The sequence below is a fragment of the Girardinichthys multiradiatus genome, chromosome 13 (assembly GCF_021462225.1).
Source record: "Girardinichthys multiradiatus isolate DD_20200921_A chromosome 13, DD_fGirMul_XY1, whole genome shotgun sequence".
In the NCBI taxonomy this organism is placed as follows: Eukaryota; Metazoa; Chordata; class Actinopteri; order Cyprinodontiformes; family Goodeidae; genus Girardinichthys; species Girardinichthys multiradiatus.
This window is the reverse complement of record NC_061806.1, coordinates 35,027,326-35,038,527: the sequence shown is the minus strand read 5'-3', so window position 1 is coordinate 35,038,527 and position 11,202 is coordinate 35,027,326. Positions and strand designations below refer to the sequence as shown.

The window sequence follows — 11,202 nt, the reverse complement described above, 5'->3', positions numbered from 1 at the left end:
TATTGTAAACTGTAAAGTTCCTTATTTTTACAGCTTTTGATGTTGTAATGTTTTTTTTTTTTTATCTTATTTGTTGAGTTTTAGAAGAAATAAAGGTCATTTAAAACATTCAGTAATCTGCTCCTGTTCTGCTTTGTGCACTGAATCGCTCTTCCACACTTGCTTAAATAAAGTAAGTAGCTAGTAACTATCATAGTCAAATTTCTGATGCAGCCCTGCTTCCTCAAAATTAGTCTCTCACCACTTCAACTGCTTTTCTCCAGGTCACTTTAAAATGTCTTTGCCAGACGTTTAGATTTAGTCAGAACAACAACTTGCTCCATACAGGTGCTGTCCCAGACCCTCCAAAATATAAAGACCTTTCTCTATGTATAAAGTTCCTTATAGGATGGAAGGAATCAAATTAAGTATTTATAAATAATGTTTTTGCTAACTGACATATTCAGTAAATTTTGATATAATCCATAATTTGTCCTCACCTCAAATATTAATTATGAGTTAAACCTGTCAGGTTTAAACCACCTAACAATATTATAACAACACAAAAAGAAGAGAGAGAGACAAAGAATTAGTTATTTTACTCGCACGAGGAGAACGGTCAGAGATGTGTTCAGTTACAAGTCTCCCAACCGCTCTGAAACCCATCCAACTGCTTCCTCTTTTTATTGTCTTTTGGGGGTCCCTAGTTTACAAAAACATTAATCTCTAAAGGATGGGAAAACAACAGCTGCATCGTAAACAAGTCATAAACAGCTTTATCCATTAATAACACATTTCCACAGTCCTCTTTCAGCTTCCAGGGTCAGTTGCCCTTTTGTTCAGTGCAATTAGCCTTCATCTTTATGACCTCCTCAACTGGACTGCTTCCTTCTGTGCTAGCTCAGCTCCATTTATGATCTTTGCCTGCAGACAACTCATCACATTCTTTACTCACACACATCTTGAATGATTATAAGATTAAATGGTTAAAATAAATAATAGGAAGAAAATAAGACAAACTTTATTCAATTATTCAAACAAAACCTTGAATAGGAATGCTGTATGTTCATTCAGTATATTAGAGCAGGAGTTTTCAACTATATCTCAAGATAGTACCTAATGAAAAGTTTTACTGGCTCTTGGTTAATATTTAAACTTTTCTTGTGGGTGATGTCCCTGGCAAGGGAATTTTTTTTTACTTTCTCACATAACTCTTGTTTCTGTTCTTCCTACAAAATATCAGCCAAAACATTCATGCACTCTTCATCAATGGCAGATTCAGTGAAGTGTTTTTTTTTTTTGTTGGAAACCCAAGCAACTGGAAAGGTACATTCAGCTGCAAATTATTGATCACTTAATAACTGTTGTGATTACATGTCAGTCAGTCAGTCAGTCATTTTCTACCGATTATTCCATAGTGGGTCGCGGGGGAGCTGGTGCCTATCTCCAGCAGTCATATTTAGTTTTTTATTGTTCACAATAATGTTCTTCAGGGCCACTTGGGGACCTGAATCTAAGAAGCAAGAGAAATGTTTGCTTTATGGAAATTGGATATGATTCATTTTAATATATGTAGATTACAAATATTACATTAAAACAAGACATTTTAATGTCAGTTTACTGAAATACATGCCTATAAGTCTCCTTTCAAATATTAGAAAAAATCAGCCCCTCAGTTATAATGGTGTAATGAACCCTACTGTATATGCACACCCTGCATACAGGGAGGCATTGCAGAGCTGAGATCCCCCTTAATTGATTGCATAGAAAAAAACACATAAATCACATAAAAACACATAAACACATAAAGTTCTTTATGTTGCAGTTGAGTTGTGTTATGTTACACACAACTCAACTGCAACATAGACGACTTGACAGATTTATGTGTTGTGTGTATGTTACAGCAGGGCAGCTCTACTGATGACAAACTTCTGGAGCAGTTGCTCCAGGTGGCAAGAGGGTTAGAAATGCCCTTTATGGTGTTTTTTTGTCTTCTTGAGCACCAGGAACTTTGCAGCTCCTCTGTTCCGGGGAGAGGGCAGCCAACCTATTTCTCCACAGTTTTAAAGAGCCTCTGAAGCACTGTCCTCTAGGCCATTTTACAGCATACGGCGTATACAGCATGTCACGATGTTCTCAATGGAACACTGATAAAATGACACCAGCAGACTCTGAGAGATGTTATTTTCTTTAGAAATACATTAGTCTCCACACTTAATTAATAGTTTTTCTAAAATGAAGCTGTGCAGGTCAGTTTGATGTACTAGAAGTTGTTCCCTCTTGCTGTCATTTTCTCAGCGGTCCCATTTTAATTATTTTTTATTTGTTGGGTTGAAACTAACAGAACGGCTTTGCAGATGTTGCACACTGAAAAGTATCATCACAACATGGGCAAATCTTGGCCAACTCACACCTCACAACATATATGACAACTTTAGTTTGATTTATAGTCTTTTTTTCATTTCCTTGTGCATCAGTGTGTGTGAGGAACTGAGTGAAGAACTGCCTCAATGAGGAACTGAGTCAAAAACCAAACTAAAAACAGTTTTTCTCATTTCCACTTACAATATTAGTATTAGCAAAGCATTGCTGATAAACTATAGTTTGCAAAGACCAGATAAGATATTTTAATGGCATTTTGATTATGTAGTTCTGTTTAAGCATGACAATAAAAAAGATGGACTTTTATGGCTTTTATGTTTTCTATTAGGAAATTCATGAAAAACAGCTAAATATAAAAATAAACATAATAAAACAATCTCAATGGCACAAAACACAAAAAACACCACAAATGTAACTACTACAAAGTAATATTGCTTACAAGCCAAAACTGAATATGAAAATAATTAATGTGAAGACATGAAATTGGAAATATAAGCTTTAAGTAAACCGTTATGTAAACAATGCATTCCATTACTGTAAGGAGCAACACATTAGCACAACACAATAAATAGAAACACCCTAAAAGCACTTAAAGATGGAACCAGTTAAACAAAAAAACATTTATTTTATTTAATAACACCATGCAGGGTAATGTTTGACCAATATAAACAAACTAACCCACCATTACCTCAGCAGTCACAGTGTGACATCTGTGAAGTAAAATGTCAATTTTAATAACTAAAGATGGTGCTAATGATCGTACACCACACACCTGATCCACCCTCAAAAAGGAAAAACAAGGATTCAATAAACATAAATCAGAGTGGGTGACAGGAAGTAAGACCAAGTGAAATGTACCTACAATGTACCTACTACTACTAACAATCTCCCTGTCCACACATGCATTAATGAGTACTCTTTTCTGATTTTTATTTGTTGTAACAACAAGTAACAGGGGCAGGTTAACGTGATTATAAGCCAATTTCCAGTCTCTGCCTTTCTATTGTTATGATGAGTTGAAGTTAAACATGCCCAAGTCATGGACTTGGTTTAAGCCAAAAACGTTTTTCAAAATATAAAACAGTAAGTGTGATTGCTTAATTTGTTTATTTTTTAAATTCTCAATGTTTAACTAATTTGACAACTTTTGTACATCTCTTAACATCCTGTTAGCCCGGTCAGCGGGTCTGTGATCTCAGTGAGGGCATCCCCTGTCTGCAGAGCTCTCTGGACGTTCTGCCAGAAGACTCCTGGGTGTTGTACAGCCTGAGGCCAGCTCAGGTAGGTGCGCTTCTTCACCAGCTTCCTCATGCGGTAATACGGAGACAGATGATGGGGAGGGATCTCCTCCAAAAACAGCAGAATTAGCATATCTTTCTGCTCATCAAACAGACGAAAGCTGCAAAACAAAATAAAATATCCAATGGACAAGTATTAATAATACAGTTTATTCTTCCATCCTGATACTGCTCAAGCACATTTAAACCAGAGAAGACATATCTAATGTAATTGTCCATGTCTATACTGTGTTGTAGGCAAACATTGCTCACTGCCGTAGTAGCGTACTCTACCCAATAAATATGAGAAGTGCTGTTATACCTACGCTGTGCAGGCAGGTGGCAATAACACCAACAAAATTTAAGTTCATATTAAAATGATATGGATGTGGCTGAGGCAGGGCTGGGCTAATGATTTTCACAAAAAACATATGAGGTGTGCAGGCTACAATATTTGTTTTCAAATGATTGACAATTTCCCAGAGTACCCTCTAGGAGTCGCCAGTAGAACCATATCTGAATAAATGTTAAAGAATTACCATAGGGTGCAATCATTTCCATGATCAGTTCATTAACTCTATAAACTTTGGGATATTCCATTAATAACTGGATAAAATTTGACTAAATTTTTGTTCATTAGTCTACTAGGATGTTTGATGTTTTTCTATAAAACTCAAATTTTTTGAGCTCAAAAACTGTATATTAATATAATGACGACACAATTGTTAGATATTAATTATAATAAAGGCAGCACCCCCACCTGGCCATCTGGATCTCCCTAGAACACCATTCACTCTGCAGGTAGCTGCGGCTGATCACACAGATGGTCTTCCTGCTGCCATAAATGGCATCAGTGATGTTCTCTATGATGGATTTACCTACACAGACAAAAATATGCAGTAATAATTGTTTGGTTAGACATTTCTATGTGTTATCAATATAAAATGAAATGGTGAGACACAAAAGGAATTCCAAAACCTTAATGATCAAATAGTTGTCTGTGTTTAAAGTGTGTTAGATTGAAGCTTTTTGTTAGGTTGATAGCTGTTTATGAAATCTCCAAATTGTATTCATACTAATCTATAGGATCTTCTAGAGGATCCTCAAATTATGGACATCCATAACATTCAATGAAAAACAAAGGAATAAACAGAGTTTACCTGGTTGGAAGTCTCTGTGGTGCAGACAGAGTCTCCACCCCTGCTCTCCCTCCAACACTGGAAGCATCTCTCTGTAAACCCAGTCCTCATCTTTGGCGTTGTAGGACACAAAGGCATCAAACCAATGAGGGTGTCCTTTCTTCCTCTTCCTGCTGTCATAGAGAAAGGCCAGAAAGAGGTGGAATGTGTAGGAGAGGTGCAACCTCAGGAAGTTATAGATGAAGGATATAAGGAGAGTCAGAACAACCAGACAGGTGCTCGAAATGAAACAGAGAAAGCTGCCATTGTCCCTACAAGACTGGATATCAAAGTCTAGTAACAAGTTTCCTCGTTTGGACACAGGAAAGAAGCATTTATACTGATAAGCCTTTACCACCTGGGTTTGCGAGTTGGTCACTATCCAATGGATGAAGCCTGCGTTTGAGCACTCACATGAGAACAGGTTGTTGTCCAGATCCAAGAATCTCAGAGAGGGTAGAAACTGGAAGACCGTCTCACTAATCACACTGATCTCATTGTCAGTTAGTTTCAGGTATCTGAGTGCAGAAAGATTTGCCTGAACCAGAAAATCCAAAGACCTGAGTTTAGACTTTGAAAGATCCAAATTCTGCAGGTTTGGGAAGGATAGAAATAACTCAGAATTTAAATCTGATAAATCTGTCAATGATAAAGTAAGACTTTTCAGCTGGGGGTTTAGCTCAAATGTGTCCACATCATAGTAATTAATATAGATATTCTGAATTGTAAAAGCCACCACATTTCCAGAAGCTCTGAGCATTTCCTTAATTGTGTAAAAGGGGATCCAGTCATTATCGCTGCTTCCGATCAGTGTTAGATGCTTCATGGTCTTGATATTGCTAAAGGCTTTATCATCGTTTGATTGAAGATTTTTGAAAGTCCTTTCTGTATGGAAGTAGATTGTAAGATTTTCAAGGTCCTCTAAACCACTGAAATAAGGTACATCTACAAAAAGATAGGTTTCCACCTTTAGCTCTTTCAGGGATTTTAAATGTTGAAAGACATCTGTGTCCAGATATTTTATGGGGTTGTGACTGATGTCTAACGACTCAAGCTTCTGCAGTGAAATTTTGAAGGTGTCTCCAAATACCTTTAGCAGATTGCCACTCACATCTAAAACTTTTAGACTGACAATTTTTTCGGTTATACACCTTTGCAGTTGGGTTATGCGGTTCATGTTCAGATAAAGCTCTTTCAGATGTGTGGTGTTCGAGAAATCATCACAGCTCAACCCAGAGATATCATTATAATGCATTTTCAGGATCTCAAGGGAGGACAGGTTTCTTATGTCATGTGGAAACTCAGTGAACAGGTTATAACCCAAATTGAGGACTCGCAGTTGCTTCATCGATTGCATTGAACCTTTTGACAGCTCAGACATGACATTGTCTTCCAGGTTAAGCTCTCTGAGCTGGACGCATGATGCAAGTTCAATAGTAAAATTGGCAAAATGACTCTGAGAAATAATAAGCTCCCTGAGTGTTGGTGTTTTGCAGACTACGGATAATAGTCCCATTGTAATCCAATCATCCGCAGATTCAAAACTCAGATGTCTCAGTCTTCCGAAACTCTTCAGAACTTTTTGGAGTCCTTCAAAGGAAAACGCTAGGCTGTTAATATGCAACTGTGTTACGCTCTTTTGTAAACTTTTGTCAGAAAAGTTACAATTTAGTCTTTTATCTACATACGACAAGTCTATTGACTGGAGGTGAGGGAAAACTGGTGTTGTGATGCTTAACATTTTCAGGTCAGGACCAGAAATTTCCAACTCTTTAAGACTCATGGAAAGATTCAATGGGAGGTCTTTAGTTTCAAATGTGGTAAATCTATTGTGCTTTAAGCTAAGCCTAAGTAACTGTGGCAGCTGTAAGATTGGTAGAATTTCTGCAACTTGCTTAAGTTTGATGCCAGCAATTTCAAGAGTTTGTAAGTTAGTCAGACTCCGGAAGGCAGATTTATGAATATACTGAATGTTGTTGTAACTGAGGACCAATACTGTGAGGTTTGACAGGCCTTTAAACATGTTGTTTGTCAGGTTGGTAAGCTTGTTTCTTCCCATATAAAGTGTCTCCAGTAAAGGCAAATTGATAAATGACCCTTGTTCGACATAAGCAATTTGATTCACTGTAAAATTTAGATTCTTAAGATTTGACATGTCATGAAAGTCTTTTCTGATAATATTTAAGAGCAAATTGTCTCCAAGTTGTATTGACACGGTATTTTTAGGGATGTAATCAGGGATGGTCACAAACGTCATGTTTGAACAGTCCAAAGAAACATCAGCAGAGGTATTCTTCTGATAAAGTATTGTGCAGTTTTTCAGTGAAAAGGCCAGTGAGGGGGTAACAGGAAGCAGAAGAAAGATAAGATTAAGTGTGAAGTATAAAGACAAACTAGCTATAGAGGCCATGTTTGCTAGGTAGAGAATATTATTGGAAGATCATCACCTGCAAAAAACAAGCACACAAAAATACATTTAAAACAATGTCACTTTGCTCAGGATTAAACATCAGTTAAAATGATTTATCACATTATGCAGAGCTCCACTGTGCTGCTAATAGGATAGGTCATAGGTTTAGGTTAAGGACATATAGCAGAGAAGCCACAAGACTGGAAGTGTGGCCAGATCCATTCAGGATTGTCTAGAGAAGAAAAATACAGTTAAACATTATTGTTGCTGTCATTTCGATCAGTGACCTTCTGTGCTGATAATTTTACAATCTGAGCTACATACAATTGACTGTACTCTCAGTACAGGAAGGAATGCAACAGTAGCTTCTTCATCCCCACCGCTGTCAGACTGTTCAATTCTACTGTATAATAACACATGCAATACCCTCTGTATTTGCAAATACCTGCAGTAACTGTAAGTTGTTTTTATTCTATCTATCTATCTATCTATCTATCTATCTATCTATCTATCTATCTATCTATCTATCTATCTATCTATCTATCTATCTATCTATCTATCTATCTATCTAATCTATCTATCTATCTATCTATCTATCTATCTATCTATCTATCTATCTATCTATCTATCTATCTATCTATCTATCTATCTATCTATCTATCTATCTATCTATCTATCTATCTATCTATCTATCTATCTATCTATCTATCTATCTATCTATCTATCTATCTATCTATCTATCTATCTATCTATCTATCTATCTATCTATCTATCTATCTATCTATCTATCTATCTATCTATCTATCTATCTATCTATCTATCTATCTATCTATCTATCTATCTATCTATCTATCTATCTATCTATCTATCTATCTATCTATCTATCTATCTATCTATCTATCTATCTATCTATCTATCTATCTATCTATCTATCTATCTATCTATCTATCTATCTATCTTATCTAAACCCAAGTACAGTTCATACACCTGATGGATTTGGGTTTAGGTAATCTTTTGATTGGATCCAAGAAAGTAACAGAAACATCTAAACACAAGACTGAATCATGAACCGAAACTACAATGAGTAAAACTTTAAATAGCAACTGAATACAGTCAACAACACAGAGGAAACAAATCAATAAAGAAACTCAAACACCAACATTTAATTTAACCTGACACTTTTGTGGCTTTCCCTTCTTCTAGAGGATGCCAATAACTGTCTGTAGTAAAATGTGAAGCAAGCAGTCTTTCCAAACATTGTGTAGGTTATAACACGAACATAACATGATATTTCTACATGTATATTTTTTTTCAGATCTGTTAGAATGTTTTTATCTATCAAAAAGCATAATTCTTGCTGGGAATTTGACTATGTTAATTGAAATGAATACATTTATGTTTGTTGCAGTGTATTTCCTTATTATTTAATGAAAGCTGAAGAATAAATTTGGTTAGTACTCACAGTTGATGTGTAAAGTTGCATCTGTCTAAACTGAAGTGTTGTTTCATTTCTTTAAACCCCAACAAAAGGAAGCTATGTTGTTCACGCCGTGTGCGCTGTTCAGTTACTTCCTGTAACAGTTTAATCTAATTTTAGTCTACTAGTTCAGTCAAATGTAGTCAATATGAATTCAGAAAAATGTTTCGCCACCATCCATTACATTTTCGAGGTAAATTATAGAAGAAAAAGAGACAAAGATGATACTTTTTATATTTGAAACAACCTAATATGGATTTGCTATTTTGATAACGTTTCAAAAACAAAACTCCTATATCACATGATAGGTGGATAAAATATACCTCTGTCATTCTTTAAGAAATTGACATCTGAAACCTCAAGTTAGCAATTACCATAATTGCAAAGTTCAAAGTGTGAAACCCATTTTAATATTTAAATATAACAGGGTGATTTTTTTCCCCAAGTGTTCATGGCTTACAGCTAATACAAACCCAAAATTCAGTTATCCCAAAAACTGAATTTGACAAAACATCAAAAAAAGGATTATTTGGTATAGAAATGTTGCGTGGCTAAGAAAAATAAGTTAATCTACTGCAAAGTATATACAGAGCTCCTTTTACATGAATTATTGTGCCAGTTCATGGCATAGAGGTGATCATCCTGTGGCTCTGCTGAAGAGATAAGGGAGCCCTAGTTGCTTCAATAGCGGCCTTCAGCTCATCTGTTTAGATGCGTTTGGTGTCTCTCATCTTCCTTTTGACAACCTCTCTATTGGCCTTATGTCTGGCCAGTTTGCTGACCAATGTACCACAATGACACACTGGTTAATAAAGCAGGTATTAGTAGTTTGGCAGGTGCCAAGTCCTGCTGGAAAATAAATCAGCATACATAAAGTTAGTAAGCAGAGAGATACATGGGATGCTCTAAAACCTTGTTGATGGCTGCTCTGACTTTGGATTTGATAAAGCACAGTAGGCCAAAACCAGGAGATTACATTACTCCCCAAATCATCACCGACAGTAAAACTTCACACTGGACCTTCAGCAACTTGAATTCTGTGTTTCTCCTGTCTGACTCCAGACTCTGGGACAGTGACTTCCAAATGAAAGCTAAATTCACTTTATTTGAAAAGATGTTTCATCATTGGCAACAGTCGTTCTTCTCCTTAGCCCAAGTAAGAGACTTCTGATGTTGTCTTTGGTTCAGAAGGGGCTTATTATTAGAAAAGCAACAGCTGTAGCCCATTTCCTGAAACTGCCTGTATATGGCAGCTCTTGAAGCCTTGTCCATGTCTTTTGATTCTTCACCCAACTCTTGAATGGGTGTTGCTTCAGTCTCCAAAGGACTTTTATCCCGGTTGCTTGTGCACCCCTTTCTACCACATTTAGTTTTTTTCACTAATTGTTTACATTTAGAGAGGTCTCAGAAGAATTTGAAATCAGTCATTTCACTGTAAGGTAAGGTAAAGTAAATTTATTTATATAGCGCTTTTGCAACGAGGCACTCAAAGCGCTGTACATACAATTACAATACAATCACAAAGAAAATAAACACAGATACAGACACAGAAAAACAAATCAAATGATAAAATCAAACAACAGAGGTAATAAATAAAATAAAATAAAATAAAGAGAATAGAATAATGGATAAGAAAATGAAAGGAAAATTGGACTGAAAACGTAACTAATAATGTTTAGATGGCCCAGTCAAAGGCCACTCTAAACAAATAAGTTTTTAATCTTGATTTAAAGCTATTTAGGGTTTTGCCACTTTTACAGTTTTCTGGGAGTTTATTCCAGATTAGTGGAGCATAAGAACTAAAAGATGCTTCTCCATGTTTGGTTCTGGTTCTTGGTATGTAGAGTAGATTTGAGCCAGAAGACCTGAGAGGTCTGGCTGGTTGATACACTGACAACAAGTCTGTAATGTATTTTGGTGCTAAGCCATTCAGTGATTTATAGACTAACAGAAGTATTTTAAACTCTATTCTCTGAGCTACAGGGAGCCAGTGTAGGGACTTTAGAACCGGGGTGATGTGGTCCACTTTCTTAGTTCTAGTGAGGACGCGGGCAGCAGCGTTCTGGATCAACTGCAGCTGTCTGATCGACTTTTTAGGCAGACCTGTGAAGACACCGTTGCAGTAATCAATTCTACTAAAGATGAACGCATAAATTATTTTTTCAAGGTCCTGCTGAGACATTAATCCTTTAATCCTGGAGATGTTCTTTAGATGATAGAAGGCCGACATTGATACTGTCTTTATGTGGCTCAGGTTCAGGTCCATCTGAGTCCATCTCTACACCCAGGTTTTGAGCCTGATTGGTGGTTTCTAGCTGTATTAACTGAAGCTGTGTGCTAACTTTTAAATGCTCTTCCTTTGGTCCAAAGATTATTATTTCAGTTTTGTCACTGTATTGTTAATAGTCTACTAGTGGAAATGCCAACATGTCCAGGTATAGCCTACCAAACAAGTTCTCCTTAAAAGCAGATTGTAAAATTCTGATAGAACTCTCTAAA

The 11,202-nt window shown here is 36.3% G+C and overlaps 1 protein-coding gene across 1 annotated transcript; it reads right to left on the bottom strand.

The window, feature by feature from the left end:
• Positions 1-2,659: 2,659 nt before the first annotated feature.
• LOC124879733 (toll-like receptor 13) lies at positions 2,660-8,776 on the bottom strand. The gene is made up of 4 exons (XM_047384456.1): positions 8,689-8,776; positions 4,799-7,263; positions 4,399-4,516; positions 2,660-3,760 (listed from the first exon to the last, which is right to left on the bottom strand). The coding sequence occupies exons 2-4, from the start codon at positions 7,224-7,226 to the stop codon at positions 3,520-3,522; spliced, it is 2,787 nt and encodes a 928-aa protein (XP_047240412.1). The 5' UTR covers positions 7,227-7,263; positions 8,689-8,776; the 3' UTR covers positions 2,660-3,519.
• Between the last annotated feature and the right edge of the window lie 2,426 nt (positions 8,777-11,202).

What these genes read in the sequence shown, in the direction of transcription:
- LOC124879733 (XM_047384456.1), bottom strand. Translation starts at nt 7,226, where the DNA reads ATGGCCTCTATAGCTAGTTTGTCTTTATACTTCACACTTAATCTTATC. An exon ending in CCACAGAGACTTCCAACCAG is followed by an intron (nt 4,517 to 4,798) that starts GTAAACTCTGTT and finishes TTGTCTGTGTAG; the next exon opens with GTAAATCCATCATAGAGAAC. An exon ending in AGGGAGATCCAGATGGCCAG is followed by an intron (nt 3,761 to 4,398) that starts GTGGGGGTGCTG and finishes TTTGTTTTGCAG; the next exon opens with CTTTCGTCTGTTTGATGAGC.